At 41.6% G+C, this 17,482-nt stretch overlaps 1 protein-coding gene across 1 annotated transcript in view; it reads left to right on the plus strand.

Annotated features, from left to right (window-relative positions):
- The window catches only part of cadps2 (Ca++-dependent secretion activator 2), a 268,321-nt gene that overhangs the window by 198,900 nt on the left and 51,939 nt on the right, over nucleotides 1–17,482 (plus strand). The window contains 5 exon segments of the mRNA XM_031833159.1: nucleotides 4,058–4,199; nucleotides 4,490–4,594; nucleotides 6,370–6,525; nucleotides 6,723–6,870; nucleotides 17,194–17,208. Of these exon segments, the coding sequence (XP_031689019.1) occupies nucleotides 4,058–4,199; nucleotides 4,490–4,594; nucleotides 6,370–6,525; nucleotides 6,723–6,870; nucleotides 17,194–17,208 (566 nt within the window).

Genomic DNA, 17,482 nt, shown 5'->3' on the forward strand with positions numbered 1-17,482 from the left:
TAATGATTGTTTTGTAGTGTGAACAAAACATATTTCATTTATCACACCAGGTCTTTATATCCACGTGTACTAAGGATTAACTAAATGCTCACTTTAGTGTCTGCATGTGTTGCGTGATGCAGGAACTTGTTGGGAGAAGAGCCGTGGGCTCTCAGGAGGGTAAAAAGGCAAGTGTTAATCATGAAGGAACAGAATAATGGGAAATGAAGGAACAGAGTGATGGGAAATTAGGACTAATGAAGCCCTGAGAGACCAACAGGAGTCCTATGTGCTCTCTTCCTTTGTCTCTCCTCTCTCTCTCTCTCTCTCTGTGAATCTCTCTCTGTGAATCTCTCTCTCTGAATCTCTCTCTCTCTGAATCTCTCTCTCTCTCTCTCTCTGTCTCTCTCTCTCTCTCTCTCTCTCTCTCTGAATCTCTCTGAATCTCTCTGAATCTCTCTCTCTCTGAATCTCTCTCTCTCTGAATCTCTCTCTGTGAATCTCTCTGTGAATCTCTCTCTCTCTCTGTGAATCTCTCTCTGTGAATCTCTCTCTGTGAAACTCTCTCTCTCTCTGTGAATCTCTCTCTCTCTGTGAATCTCTCTCTCTCTCTCTGTGAAACTCTCTGTGAATCTCTCTCTGTGAATCTCTCTCTCTGAATCTCTCTCTCTCTGTGAATCTCTCTCTCTGTGAATCTCTCTCTGTGAATCTCTCTCTCTCTCTCTGTGAATCTCTGTGAATCTCTCTCTCTCTCTGTGAATCTCTCTCTCTCTCTGTGAATCTCTCTCTCTCTCTCTGTGAATCTCTCTCTCTCTCTGTGAATCTCTCTCTCTCTCTGTGAATCTCTCTCTCTCTCTGTGAATCTCTCTCTCTGTGAATCTCTCTCTCTCTCTCTGTGAATCTCTCTCTCTCTCTGTGAATCTCTCTCTCTCTCTGTGAATCTCTCTCTGTGAATCTCTGTGAATCTCTCTCTCTGAATCTCTCTCTGTGAATCTCTCTCTCTCTCTCTGAATCTCTCTCTCTGTGAATCTCACTGTGAATCTCTCTCTCTCTCTCTCTCTCTGAATCTCTCTCTCTCTCTCTCTCTCTGGGCTCTATTTTCGGCTGGCGCCAAGGTGGCGCAAGTGTCAAACGCACATTAGAAGTCCATTTCTGCATGTAAAGGTTCAGCAATTTTACATGTCCAACACCATGTTCGGCAATTTACATGTCTAACGTCAGCTCGCTTGCGCTGAGGTGTGTCCTTAAAAACCAGCGCAAAAGTGACAATTTAATTCAGCACAAAGGAGGTCTTAGCGGTAACGCGGTTGGTTATAGCATTGATTTTGACACCGGAACCACAGGCTATCCAGCTGCAACGCACAGTGCCCATGTGCACATGGAACAAGAGAGATGTACTTTTTGTGCCTGCAAACCTCATATTTAGCAACATATAAAAAACGAATATTTTTTCCCCATTAAGTTTTATTCGATTAAAGACCAAGCACAGCCTCCCCTCTTCTCAATAAAGGCTGTTTTTTTTTTTGTCCTGCCCAATAGATTTGCTAAGTAGCCAAGACTGGTCCATAAAAGTTTGAGCTCGTGACTTTGGAAATACATTTTAATTACCAAAGCTTTTATGAAACATGTTATTAAAAAAAAAAAAAATCTTTATTAAAATATCACTTTTTGGAGCAGCAAAACAGTGAGTGGACATCCCTTTTTCATCTATGTGTTGTACATTATTTTAGCCAGCGCCTGTTATTATTTTGGATGTGTGTAAAACCCCCTCCATACAGTGCATTTGGAAAGTATTCAGACCCCTTGACTTTTCCCACATTTTGTTACACTACGGCCTTGTTCTAAAATGTATTCAATAGTTTTTTCCCTCATCAATCTACACACAATACCCTACAATGACAAAGCAGAAACAGGTCTTTAGTGCTGCAGAGATGGTTGTCCTGGAAGGTTCTAGCATCTCCACAGAGGAACTGTGGAGCTCTGTCAGAGTGACCATCTGATTCTTGGTCACCTCCCTGACTTAAACCCATCTCCGCCGATTTCTCAGTTTGGCCGGGAGGCCAGCTCTAGGGTAGTTAGAGCCTTGGTGGTTCCAAGCTTCTTCCATTTAAGAATGATAGAGGCCACTGTGTTATTGGCGACCTTCAATACTGCAGAATTTTTTTTGATACCCTTCCCCAGAGCTGTACCTCGACACAATCCTGTCTCTGAGCTCTACGGACCTTTGACCTCATGACCTCCTTTGACCTCATGGCTTGGTTTTTGCTCTGACATGCACTGTCAACTGTGGGACCTTTATATAAACAGGTGTGCCTTTCCAAATCATGTCCAATCAACTTTATTTACCACAGGTGGATTCCAATCAAATTGTAGAAACATCTCAAGGATGATCAATGGAAACAGGATGCTCCTGAGCTCAATTTTGAGTCTCATAGCAGGATTTGAATAGTTATGTAAATAAGCTATTTCTGTTTATTTTTTAATATACTTGTAAAAATGTCAAAAACCTGTTTTCACTTGTCATGTGGTATTGTGTGTTAATTGAGCTTTTTTTTTAAATGCATTTTAGAATAAGGCTGTAACGTAACAAAATATGGAAACAGTGAAGGGGTCTGAATACTTTCCAAATGCACTGTATGTATGTAGGCTACATGTCTAAATGCCCATAATGGAACAAGAGATGAGATGATGCCAGAGACCCTTGTATATTCCTCTAACAATTGCTTGTTTTACATTTCATTTGATTAAAAACTAATCCCTCAGTAGGCTACCCTTACCCTACCTACTCTAACGAAAGTGGGTTCAACACCAATGTCTTTCTTATCCTGGCCATTCATGTGCCAACTACCATGTCAAATCAAAATAAAATGTCTAATAAAATGTTATTTGTCACATGCTTCGTAGACAACAGGTTTAGACTAACAGTCAAATGCTTACGGGTCCATTTCCAACAGTGCAGTATTAAAGGTGATAAGATATCAAATATATACATAACAATATTTTTTTTTTAATCAATAGCAGGTTTTTAAATGGTGTACTCATGAGACTTACCGTCATGCTTTTCACAATTTACATGGTCCTATAATATTCAAATGATTCAGTCCTATAATGCTCCTCTGAACATATTCAAATGATTCAGTCCTATAATGCTCCTCTGAACATATTCAAATGATTCAGTCCTATAATGCTCCTCTGAACAGATTCAAATGATTCAGTCCTATAATGCTCCTCTGAACATATTCAAATGATTCAGTCCTATAATGCTCCTCTGAACATATTCAAATGACTCAGTCCTATAATGCTCCTCTGAATGGTACATAGGCCTATATCTTCCTCATTATGAACATGCCTCACACACATTTTAAGGGGGGGCTAGTATACATTTTTTTTTAGGACAAATGCATAAAGACATGTATGGCCTTTAAGCCTACTCATTGAAGCAATTACAACAATGTTGACTGCCAACACAAAAACTGGATGCATTTTCCTGTTACTATTATTCATTACGGTAACCTATGCTATTTAATAAACGGTATCAATATATAATGGACTAGGGTGAGAATATTCTGTGCCCCCCAGCCGAATTGGAGTTGATGATAATGCAAACACTGTCAATAACATACACAACTTGAGATAACCACATGCAGTATTAAGCCATCGAACATGCTGATTGGCCTGTGAATGCTCAAGCCCTCATCACACCTACAACTTATTTATTAATCAAAACCCAGCCCTTTCGCGACACAGACAGCTATTGCGCCCATAATTCCCCCTGTGAAAATATCAAAACACCCCTGGACATAAGGTTTACAATCGCATTAGGTTTGTTCAAATAGAGTCCTTTGTCTTACTGACTTTCTGAGCATCTTTCTCTTCTATCTTTCCTCTTCTTTCTCCTACTTCCTTTGCATATCAGGATTGTGAAAAGATGTCATTTGTATGCAAATATCATAATGTGGACTGTGGGAGGGAAGGGCCGTGATTTAACTAGTCTAGGATTTGAACTGTATAAAGACCTTCAAGCTGACATTCAAAACCTTTGAATTTATTTTGTACTTCCTTCCTCATTCCCCCCCAGCTCACCTGTGCAATGGCATGTTCCACAAGCACCTGCAGGACCTGTTCATCCCGCTGGTGGTGCGTTACATAGACCTTATGGAGTCCTCCATCGCCCAGTCCATCCACCGCGGCTTCCAGCAGGAAACCTGGCAGTCCGTCAAGTAAGAACCCCCCCCCCAATGTTGTCATTAGTTGCATTCTGTTGTGCTATTTAAAGCTCAGAGATGTGCTTTACATCAGGAACAGTAGCAAGCCTAGAATACTTCTGTCTGCATTTTTATGTCTACAGAAAAGTGTGTGTAGTGTAGGTTAGAATACATCCACCGACGAGGCACAAAACCACATGGAATCTGGAGCATCAACACTGAGTGGGATCTCTCTGTTTTCTTTTGTCTCTGTCACATATTTCTTTGTTGTCGTTTGGTTTGGTTTGCCGTTCATTTCTTTTCAGGACAATAACCAACAACCTACCGAGCGTGCCTCTGCCCAAAGTCAATCTCCCACAGATGCCGAGCTTCTCAGCACCCTCCTGGATGGGCCCGCTGTGTGACAGCACGTGTGTATGGGCTGCCGCAAGACCTAGTGGGGCACTGTGGCATGGACTGTGCTGTGGTTGTCTTGTCATTGTCAAACTTCTCCAATTCAAGAACACTATTTCGCATTCTATTACTTCCCTTTGCCAATGGTATGCCATTAACTATCGAACCAGCTTAAAGCATTTTGTAGAAGTGTGAAACTTGAAAATCTGCCCTCACATTTAAATGTTAATAGTAAGACCAGTATGTCTACTACTACTGAGGCTTTTAACTGTGCAATTCAGGTGGCCCAGATATTCCTGGGATTGGTTGCCCCTTTTGATGACCTCATACTGATACCTTCTTTGGTATCAAGATAAAAGCATATTTTTGTTGTCTTGTGAGTGTTTTGTTATGTGGTGCAGCATGGCAAATGTTTTGTGGCAGAGCAGCATCTCTTTTTTGAAATGTATGTTGTGGCTCCTTGATCAGGAACGGCTGTGGCATGTTTTTTGTGCACACATCCAACATATTTCAGGTATTTTTATTGTATATTGGATAGTATCAGAGACACCTGTTTATAACTGATGTTACTGTATGCTGGTCAATTCTCAGCTCAGTTAAGCACTGAGTTGTGAAGTATATCATGCCAAATGAATGTTAAATAAGAAATGGGATTCTTATTTCAGCTTGCAAGGAATTCATTTACCAGACATTTTGCAGATTTCAGTGAATATGTTTCTTCGAAACCTCAATGCTGGTCTTTGGGACTGTTATGAAACAGTTTTCATCACTTGTCAAGTGACCATTTTCTCCTCAAACCTTTGTCATAAATGAGCAGTCAAGATCCCCCACAAGCAAAAGTATTAAGGGCTTTTCACGTATGGAATTCGGTACCCCGGTTCGATTTCCTGAAGCGTTTATGAGAATTCTACAGACTACGTAGACCTGAAAATAAAAATGTCAGGGTCTGATTAGCACATTCTACATGATGTAAACAACCTAGCTCGTTAACAACAGGCAAAAAAGTTCCACGCGACTCTGCCTCATCACAATACAAGTTGACTTCTGAGGGCCCAGTAGAAACAGTGGAGACTCAAACCACCCACCCACCTACCCTTGCCTCACTAAAGAAAAAAAAAAACTGGCACTTCGTTAGCGAGCACAGACGGGCGTGGGGGATCGTTCCATTCCCCCGGGAGAGGGGACGTTCGGAGAAGCGAGATCCTAATTAGTCATGAGGGGGGGATATGAGCGAGCATTTAATTGCAACACGGATTTCGCTCAAATGATTTATTCCCACTTGTGAAGGTAAGTCTTTTAAAGGCGAAGTGAGAAAAGTGAGTGAGTGTGCTTCACCACCGCTCACCCTCTGTCTCTCTCCCTCGCTCCCTCTGGTTCCCTGTACACTTGGATGCTGGTTACAGCCACCGGTTGCCATGTGTTGCGGTGTAGACACCGGAGAGAAGGTGGCGATGGAGACCCATCTGTCTATGTGCTGAGAGTCTCCTTAGTAACAGTCAGTTTGACAGCAGGGTGTGTTCAGTCACTGTAGAACATGTTCAGGAACTGTTGGGTGTGTCTTAAGAACATGTCATACGCAACTCTGACATGTTAAACTGTGATCCATGTAAATTGTCAAACGTGTTCAGTTATTGAGCAGTAATACAAGAAAATATCCGTACTTCACTTAAAACCCTCGAGCACAACACCCCAGACTTTGTAACTCAGTTTTCATTTGTTCATGTTTAACTGACAGAAGTTCCATGAAGCTTGGCAAAGATAATCTTTGGCTTTTTCCCTCCCCAACCCCTAGTAACGGCTCAGCAACCTCAGAGGACCTCTTCTGGAAGTTGGACGCACTCCAGATGTTTGTCCTGGACCTGCACTGGCCCGAGCCAGAGTTTGCCAAACACCTGGAGCAGAGGCTGAAGCTCATGGCCAGCGACATGATGGAGGCTTGCGTCAAAAGGTCAGAGGTCAGGAGGACGTCACCACCTGTGATGGGTTGGGGGTTAAGCATTTACCACTGCATACCTGGTTTATAACTGAGATATTACTGAGGATAATGAGGAAGAGTTCAGTGATGTGGTTTTGAACAGTGTTTTCCATAGCCCCTATGAATTAACCATATCATAACACCTTTCAATTGTCTTTTTATACCCAAAGAACGAAAGCCGCCTTTGACTCCAAGATGCAGAAGGCCAGCAAGGCAACGGACTTCCGGGTGTCGCTGTCGGTGTGCACCATGTTCAACATGCTAATGGACGCCAAGAAGCAGTGCGCCAAACTCTGTGTGCTGGACTCCGGTCAAGAGGTACGACCACACTCAACCTCTATTGTCTGTTTTTTGACCGCACAAACTGATCACAAATTTCCAGTATTGCATGCAAAACCATCACGTAATTGACTAACGTAAATCCAGGATGTTTCGTTATTTAACTAACTAGTGTAGCGAAAAATGGATATACTGTAGTTAACAGAATGGTCAGAGCCTCATTCATATGTTTAAACCTACAAGCCTACATGCCCTCAGCAGTTATAAGCAATGATCCCTCTAAGCTCCCCCGGGCCTGCTGTGCAGAAGAAATATCAGCCCACAGAGAAAAGCATGAGATTGAACTTCACTCAACTTTCTAGTTTTCCCTGTTGGTTAACACTATCAACATTTCCCTTTTACTGTGGCAATTGTGGTTGAATCAACACAATATTAGACACTTTCAATGCAACATACCGAAACAAAGTGAACTATGCCAGATTTAGTATGCAAAACTAACTATGCAAAATATTTTATTGAAGGCAGAATGCATTGGAGTAGGATTGTATAGCATTGACCGGCATGACTCAGCCCGTACTCTACACAGACCGGTTCGCATAACCAATCAGTAGGCCTACATGAAAATAGACCATTGCCATATATGGATCTGTGCCATTCACTTTGAACTGAACTGTGTTTACAGCATGAGCGGTCGTGAGTAGATGCGCTTGTTTTGAGATCAAAGCGGGAGCTGCATGTAGCCACGTGTGCACATTTTGTTCATATCCTTTGCTAGCTAATGAGTTTTTTCACCCCTTTTTTCTCCCAATTTCGTGGTATCCAATTGGTAGTAGTTAAAGTCTTGTCTCATCGCTGCAACTCCTGTACGGACTCGGGAGAGACGAAGGTCGAGAGCCATGCATCCTCCCAAACACAACCCAACCAAGCCTCACTGCTTCTAGACACAATGCCCATCCAACCCGGAAGCCAGCCGCACTAATGTGTCGGAGGAAACACCGTACACCTGGCGACCGTGTCAGCGTGCACTGCACCCGGCCCGCCACAGGAGTCGCTAGTGCGCGATGAGACAAGGATATCCCTGCCAGCCAAACCCTCCATAACCCAGACGACGCTGGGCCAATTGTGCACCGCCACATGGGCCTCCCGGTTGCGGCCGGCTGCGACAGAGCCTGGGCTTGAACCCATTAGTGAGTTTTTAGCCCAGTTATACCCCATTTATTGTCAGCAATAGGGAGTGTACATTTCTAGACCTCTTTTAAAAGCAAGTCAGTTTAAAGACATTTTTTTGTCTTAAAGAGGCAGTGTGGTATTTTGACAGGCTTGAATAAGCTAAGTAGCCAATAGGCAGAGGATAACATAATTTGTCTGATTCTGTAATAGTGGTATGGGAATGATAATGCATTTTGTTTTGTAAAGTGGGTTCTTGCATCAAACACAACAACATTTTGGATAAACAGGTTCAAGTCTAGCCCTGCATGTTTTTTTCAAAAGTCTAATCGAATGTAGGCCTACATTGAACACCCCACATTGGCTGCTACTCTAGGCTGAACAGCAATTTCCATGTAAAAATGTTATTGGATGCATTTTCTCCATTTTTGTTTATGGTAGGCCACTCTGATAGGCCTACATTATAATCAAATAGCCACAGCAGCCTACTTGGCCACTGTTAAACCTCTAACTTAAAGCGGGTACAGCCTCCGTGTTCAAAGAAAACACGCACTGGAAGTTGCACATAATTTTCACAACTTTCAAGTTTGTGCTCAGCAGACCTCAAATATTGTTCCCTACCTTGCCTTGAGTTTCCCTCAAGAGCACAAGAACTCAAGTTTCCTTTGGTCTGTAACAGATTCAGTAATCTTCATATCACCTTGACTGCCTTGCAGCCAAACCATTCATTGCAATGGGCGCATTTATATCACGTCCAGATCAGTGGTAACGTGCAGCAGCTGCTCTAAATCGATGTGGATGAATGAGCTCTCGATCTCTCCATTACAGCATTTCACCCTGCTAAAGGCTAACCCTCCGCTACCCGGCAACTATTTACAGTGTCTCTACAGAGAGCTAAGCTCACTGTCCCCTTAACCTTCAGCTCCATTCTCCTCAAGTCCCTGAGGATGTTGATTCATAGCTGAACAGATGCAATCGGGTTTGTACACTCAGTGTACACTACTGATTCCAATTTAGATTCCAACTCCATGGTCATTATTGCCCTAATTGAATGAATGTATTAATTATGGAGGTGATTATGATATGGCACGGTGTTTCACCTGTGCTAAATACTGTCCAAGATCATTATCTATACAGTGTCTGAACCATTGATGATTTACTGGTGTGGGATCTTAATTTGACCCGTTCCATTACAGGAGTAAAATAATCCTACAGCAGGAGAATTTGTTTATTCATAAAATATGTATATATGTATGTACAGTGGGGCAAAAAAGTATTTACTCAGCCACCAATTGTGCAAGTTCTCCCACTTAAAAATATGAGAGGCCTGTAATTTTCATCATAGGTACACTTCAACTATGACAGACAAAATGAGAGAGAAAAAATCCAGAGAATTACACTGTAGGATTTTTTATGAATTTATTTGCTAATTATGGTGGAAAATACGTATTTGGTCAATAACAAAAGTTTATCTCAATACTTTGTTATATACACTTTGTTGGCAATGACAGAGGTCAAACTTTTTCTGTAAGTCTTCAGAAGGTTTTCACACACTGTTGCTGGTATTTTGGCCCATTCCTCCATGCAGATCTCCTCTAGAGCAGTGATGTTTTGGGGCTGTTGCTGGGCAACACAGACTTTCAACTCCCTCCAAAGATTTTCTATGGGGTTGAGATCTGGAGACTGGCTAGGCCACTCCAGGACCTTGAAATGCTTCTTACGAAGCCACTCCTTCGTTGCCCGGGCGGTGTGTTTGGGATCATTGTCATGCTGAAAGACCCAGCCACGTTTCATCTTCAATGCCCTTGCTGATGGTAGGCTTTGTTACTTTGGTCCCAACTCTCTGCAGGTCATTCACTAGGTCCCCCCGTGTGGTTCTGGGATTTTTGCTCACCATTCTTGTGATCATTTTGACCCCATCTTGGGTGGGTGCCCCATATCGAGGGAGATTATCAGTGGTCTTGTATTTCCTAATAATTGCTCCCACAGTTGATTTCTTCAAACCAAGCTGCTTACCTATTGCAGATTCAGTCTTCCCAGCCTGGTGCAGGTCTACAATTTTGTTTCTGGTGTCCTTTGACAGCTCTTTGGTCTTGGCCATAGTGGAGTTTGGAGTGTGACTGTTTGAGGTTGTGGACAGGTGTCTTTTATACTGATAACAAGTTCAAACAGGTGCCATTAATACAGGTAACGAGTGGAGGACAGAGGAGCCTCTTAAAGAAGAAGTTACAGGTCTGTGAGAGCCAGACATCTTGCTTGTTTGTAGGTGACCAAATACTTATTTTCCACCATAATTTGCAAATAAATTCATTAAAAATCCTACAATGTGATTTTCTGGATTTTTTTTTCTGATTTTGTCTGTCATAGTTGAAGTGTACCTATGATGAAAATTACAGGCCTCTCATCTTTTTAAGTGGGAGAACTTGCACAATTGGTGGCTGACTAAATACTTTATGCCCCACTATGTATGTATGTTTTTCTAAATGGCCAAAAGTATGTGGACAGACCTTCAAATTTGTGGATTCTGCTATTTTAGCCACACTCTTTGCTGACAGGTGTATAAAATCGAGCACACAGCCATGCAAAATCCATAGATAAACATTAGCAGTAGAATGGCCTTACTGAAGAGCTCAGTGACTTTCAACATGGCACAGTCATAGGATGCCACCTTTCCAACAAGTCAGTTTGTGAGATTTTTGCCCTGCTAGAGCTGCCCTGGTCAACTGTAAGTGCTGTTATTGTGGAAACGTCTAGGAGCAACAACTGCTCAGCCACGATGTGGTAGGCTACACAAGCTCACAGAATGGGACTGTTGAGTGCTGAAGCGCGTAGCGTTTTAAAATTGTCTGTCCTCAGTTGCAACTCTCACTACCGAGTTCCAAACAGCCTCTGGAAGCAATGACAGCACAATAACTGTTCGTCGGGAGATTAATTAAATGGGTTTCCATGGCTGTGCAGCCGCACACAAGCCCAAGATTACCAATGCGCAATGCCAAGCATTGGTTGGAGTGATGTAAAGCTCGCCGCAATTGGACTCTGGAACAATGGAAACGAGTTCTCTGGAGTGGTAAATCACACTTCACCATCTGGCAGTCCAGCGGATGAATCTGTTTTTTTGCGGATACCAGGAAAACGCTACCTGCCCCAATGCATAGTTTGGTGGAAGAGGAAAAATAGTTTTGGGGCTGTTTTTCATGGTTCGGTCTAGGCCCCTTAGTTCCAGTAAAGGGAAACCTTAATGCTACAGCATACGATCGCTGTAGCGTTAATGCTCTTGTAACTGAATGGAAGCAAGTCCCCGCAGCAATGTTCCAACATCTAGCTTTCCCAGAAAAGTTGAGGCTGTTATCGCAGCAAAGGGGGGACCAACTCCATATTAATGCCAGTGATTTTGGAATGAGATGTTCGACGTGCAGGTGTCCACATACTTTTGGCCATGTAGTGTATGTAGCTTAGCAAATACACATTGTATTTCTGATCTACTTATGGTATGCAAAATAGGATATAGCCATTCACCTTGGATAATTAACAAGAAATGTGTTCAATTCTTCTTGTTTCTCGGATTACTGTTTTTTGAAGATTGTTTGCACATTGAAAGCATTATATTTCACAGTAAAATTATTTTGAGGATATTCTTTTTTCATTGCCTTTTGTCAGGATGTTGTGAGACTCCTCAAGGTAAAGATATATACATTATTCTGCTTTTATTATTTTCATAGGAAATCATTTATTTTTCAAATTATGCCTTTGTGATGTTCTAAGTGCTTTTAACACAGTGCTGTTGTTTTTAACCGGTGTGCCTCGGGACACTAGTGTGTCTTGAGGGACTCATAAGTGTGCCGTGAAACTTTTTCCTAATCTTTATATTTTTTGGATACATTCACTTATAAACATGACCTGTGGGATGAACATGGAATATAATTCAGATAATGAATTGATTGGCACATGGTTACAGTGCAGTCAAAGTATTCTGACCCCTTCACTTTTTCCACATTTTGTTACATTATAGCCTTATTCTAAAATTGTAAAATGGTCAGTTAGTGACGCTAGAGGCGTCACTACAGACACCCTGGTTCGAATCCAGGCTGTATCACAACCCGGCCGTGATTGGTAGTCCCATAGGGCGGCACACAATTTGCCCAGCATCGTCCGGGTTTGACCGGTGTAGGCCGTCATTGTAAATAAGAATTTGTTCTTTACTGACTTGCCTAGTTAAATAAAAAATAAAAATAAGAGCCATCTGGTCACAATAAGTGACCATCGGGTCACTCTGACAGGGTTCCAGAGTTCCTCTGTCGAGATTGGAGAAACATCAAGAAAGACAACCATCTCTGCAGCACTCCACCAATCAGGCCTTCATGGTAAAATGGCCAGACGGAAGCCAATCCTCAGTAAAGAGCACATGACAGCCCGCTTGTATTTTTCCATAAGGATTCTCAGACCTTGACAAACAAGAACACTTTGGCCTGAATGCCAAGCGTCACGTCTGGAGGAAACCTGGCACCATCCCTACAGTGAAGCGTGGTGGCAGCATCATGCTGTGAAGATGTTTTTCAACGGCTGGGACTGGGAGACTAGTCAGGGTCTAGGAAAGATGAATGGTGCAAAGTACAGAGAGAACCTTGATGAAAACCTGGTCCAGAGCTCAGGACCTCAGCCTGGAGTGAAGGTTCACCTTCCAATAGGACAACGACCCTAAGCACACAGCCAAGAAAATGCAGCATTGGCTTTGGGACAAGTCTCTGAATGTCCTTGAGTGGCCCAGCCAGAGCCTGGACTTGAACCCAATCAAACATCTCTGGAGAGACCTGAAAATAGCTCTACAGCGACGCTCCCCATCCAACCTGACAGAGCTTAAGAGGATCTGCAGAGAAGAATGGAAGAAACTCCCCAAATACAGGTGTGCTAGACTTGTTGTGTAGTACCCAAGAAGACCCCAGGCTGTAATCGCTGCCAAAGGTGCTTCAACAAAGTACTGGGTAAACAGTCTGAATACTTATGTAAATGTGATAGTTCAGTGTTTTAATTTTTTTTACATTTGCAAAAATGTCTAAAAGCCTGTTTTTGCTTTGTCATTATGGGGTATTATGTGTAGATTGATGAGGGAAAAACAACAATTTAATCCATTTTAATCCAAAATGTATTTAGTCATTTCAAAATAACGCTGTAACGTAACAACATTTGGAAAAAGTGAAGGGGTCTGAATACTTTCCGAATGCACTCTACATCTGTATCGTTGTTTCAAGTCCGGTGAGCTGGAGCTGCTCTTACTTTTGTGTCATTTGAGGGGAGAGCATCACTAGCAAAGTAATTTGTGTAATTGTGACTGACCTCCTTGATTCGGTCTTACCTTTTTTACATTGGATAAAAGCAGAGACACAGAGCTACAAAATGGTATATCATACACTGCATTGGAGGAGCAATGGATAAGTAATTCTGCTTTGAAATTTGCTAAATATGGAACCATACTTTTGAGAAAATGGCCTTTAAATATTTTGGTACCTACTGGAGAGCTCTTCTTTGTCTACTCCCATTCAGCATCATTCACATCCTTTTAAGCTTTAGCCTCACCCATCTCTTTAAGGGTTGATCCAAGCGTTCTGTCCTAACAACAACAGTCAAGCTCCCAAGCTAACGTTGGCTATCTTGCTAGCAACTTCCAGACACAAATGAAAGAACAACTAACTGACCATTTTACTCATCCTAGCAGAGCTGGTTAGGCTGTTTTTATGTAATCCAGAGTGTTGGTGACTAACTGTGCTGCTGGTAACAATTTAACCTTTACTGACACCGGCCATATTCAACAGGTGTTGAGCGTTCATAAATTTGTCAGTAATTCTGCACTCTGGCACACTCAGATGAGAGTGCTCTGAAGGTGGAGTAGATCGACATAGCTGGTAAATTCGCTCTGCTATCAACAGTCGTCACAGTGACATTCTATTGAAATGGTTACTTGCATAGTGTAGTCTTTTGTTAAGACCTGTATCTAGCTAGGTAAACAATGAACCATAATCCCAACTCATGAGGTTACTACCCTGCATGAATCTGCAGGTAGCTATCCATCCAAGTTCAATGTTAGCTAGCTAACATTAGGCTATATCTAGCAAAGCAAATGGTTCTGAGATACGAATAATAACAGCGAGCCTGCCAGCTAACGTTAGCTAGCTAGCTAACAGTACACTTTAACTTGAAATGAAAACGACTTTCTGTCAAAATTAGAAACGTATAACATCTGAAAATGTAGCTAGCTAGACTATCTTACCCATATACAGCATGGATGCCATGGTTGCCCTTAGTTGGTAGAGTGTTTTCTCCATCTCCTTAGCTATCATACTCTAATGCCACTGATTTCAATTCTCTGTCCTTCAGAAAGTGGAGATCAACACTTACGCAGTTCTACTACGCTATACATTTTTTTTAAAGCCGCGATAGACAGGATTACCTATACATGCTGACCAGCTCAAATAGACAGAAGCATGCTATATGGCAGACCAATCCGAACTCATCTCTTGGTATGTCCTTTCCACTCATTATCTCAGCCTATCATGGATAGCGGGAAGGTTGCGCACTTTTTCTGTGGCTAAACCAACTAGGCTCATAATTTAACCATTTTAATTGTATTTACCGATTGCACTCAAGTCTGTTATTAAGGCACATGAAAGTTCACATTTCAGAAGGCATTTCTGCCAAAAAAACGCATTTTAATTAAAAAAGATATGTTTACATTCAAATGGCACTCCTGTGAAGTAGTGACCCGCCTAGTTTCCTGAAACGAGTCACAATTTTACTTTGCATGTGAGAACCATTAGCACAGGCAAGTCTGATTGGGCTTTGCAGTACAACAGCTTCTTCTATAGAACAAACGGAGCATGGCTTTATGTCTGTGGTTTACGATGCAAAAAAATGCTCATCTCTAGACCTTTACGCTTAAAAATAAAAACCTGGACCCATTGGAGAATGACTGCCCCCTCTTATTGAAGCCACGGAAGTTCAAGGCCGACAGCGTTATTGCAGGCGTTGTTTGCAGAAAATAGGATCCCCAATTTAGTGAATGTAAAAATGGCACTTTTCGTGGTGAATCTTTGTGGAAATAAAAACATTTTTGAAAAACAATCATGGCACCAATAATTGCTTCTAATACTCCAGATGTATGTTCTTGAACCGATCATTTTTAAATCGTACACAGAAGAACTGAAAGGATAATTGAGTTGCTAATGGCAGCCTGCAGTACCCCGGTCAGCCTTCAACTTGAGTTATTCAATGAGAGGGGGCAACATTGAGCTAGCCTGCAACATCACTTCCTGGAGTAGTTCACATTGTGCATGCACTATTGAGTCTTCACATTGGAATGAATGGTGTCAAGGGATCGATGGCTTTGTCCATTCATATACAGTCATTGATTTTACCAGAGCTACATTTATTTATTTTTTTAAAACAGTATTTAATCTACAACATCTCTGTCAGAAAAAAATTATGATTTCCAGTTTGGTTCAGATGAGATGGAGGTCATTGCCACTAAATCAACTGTTAGTAAAAGAATGTGTTACGCAGAATTTTTTTTATCCAGTCAATGTGTGCCACGGTTCAAAAAAGGTTGGGAACCACTGTGTTAATGGACATCTTCACTGCAAATTGCATACTTATCAATCCTTTTTCCACTTTCTACAAAAATGTATGTTAATAGTTCAAATTGACATGTATATGAATCTCAAACAATGTAGTTATACCTGACTCAGATGAAGTATTAGGCCATAAATAACTTTCAATGGCGATTCTCCATTTAGCATTATTTTCAGTTCGGTAGTAAATTAAGCCTAATCCAGGTTCGGCAAACCAGCCCATTATGTACAGTACCAGTCAAATGTTTGGACACACCTACTCATTCAAGGGTTTTCCTTTATTTTTACTATTTTCTACATTGTACAATAATAGTGAAGACATGAAAACTATTAAATAACACATATGTAGTAACTGAAAAAGTGTTAAACAAATCTAAATATATTTAATATTCTTCAATGTAGCCACCCTTTGCCGAGATGACAGCTTTGCGCACTCTTGGCATTCTCTCAACCAGCTTCACCTGGAATGCTTTACCAACAGTCTTGAAGGAGTTCCCACATATGCTGAGCTCTTGTTGGCTGCTTTTCCTTCCCTCTGCGTTCCAACTCATCCCAAATCAGATGGGATGGTGTATCGCTGCAGAATGCTGTGGTAGACATGCTTGTTAAGTGTGCCTTGAATTCTAAATTAATCACAGATGGCGTCACCAGCAAAGCACCATCACACCACCTCATCCATGCTTCACAGTGGAAACCACACATGCAGAGATCATCCGTTCACCTATTCTGCGTCTCACAAAGACACGCGGGTTGGAACCAAAAATCTCACATTTGGACTCATCAGACCAAAGGACATGTTTCTAGTGGTCTAGTGTCCATTGCTCATGCTTCTTGGCCCAAGCAAGTATCTTCTTATTGATGTCCTTTAGTAGTGGTTTATTTGCCGCAATTGGACCATGAAGGCCTGGTTCACGCAGTCTCCTCTGAACAGATGATGTTGAGATGTGTCTGTTAGTTGAACTCTGAAGCGTTTTATTTGGGCTTCAATCTGAGGTTGAGTTAACTCTAAATAACTTATACTCTGCAGCAGAGGTAACTCTGTGTCTTCCCTTCCTGTGGCGGTCCTCATGAGAGCCACTTACATCTTAGCGCTTGATGGTTTTTGAGACTGCACTTAAAGAAACTTTCAAAGTTCTTGAAATTTTCCGCATTGACTGTCCTTCATTTCTTAAAGTAAGGATGGACTGTCGTTTCTCTTTGCTTATTTGAAAATGTTTAGTTACTACATGATTCCATATGTGTTATTTCATAGTTTTGATATCTTCACTGTTATTCTGCAATGTAGAAAATTGTAAAAAATAAAGAAAAACCCTTGAATGAATAGGTGTGTCCAAACTTTTGACTGGTACTTTATATGCAGAGATATTAAACATTTCCTGGCGGTGTTAAATTGTTTTTATTTTGTATCATACACGCATACTGCATAATCAAATAATGAAATGAAATGATTGTGTGCAAGCTGTTTACTGTAATCATCTAATGCTATTGAATTTCAGGTGATGATTTTGCTTGTTTCTTTCTTTCATTTCCTTGGTTTCATTTTCATACATCCTGCACATCATTGTTTGAATCCAAGATTGACAAACAATGGGTAAGTGTTTTTCATCCCTTTGTAGAATCTTAAACCACCTTCAGCTTTCTTTGTTAGTCCCCTCCTTATCACGCTCACACCTACTGAAAACATTAGCATTTTAGTCAATTAGCAGAAGCTCTTATCCAGAGCGACTTACAGGAGCGATTAGGGGTAAATGCCTTGTTCAAGGGCACATCGGCAGATTTAATCACCTAGTCATCTTGGGGATTCGACTGGCTCAACGCTCTTAACCACTAGGCTACCTGCCGCTACAGATCTTTTTATTATATTC

The sequence above is a fragment of the Oncorhynchus kisutch genome, linkage group LG10 (assembly GCF_002021735.2).
Source record: "Oncorhynchus kisutch isolate 150728-3 linkage group LG10, Okis_V2, whole genome shotgun sequence".
Lineage (NCBI taxonomy): Eukaryota > Metazoa > Chordata > Actinopteri > Salmoniformes > Salmonidae > Oncorhynchus > Oncorhynchus kisutch.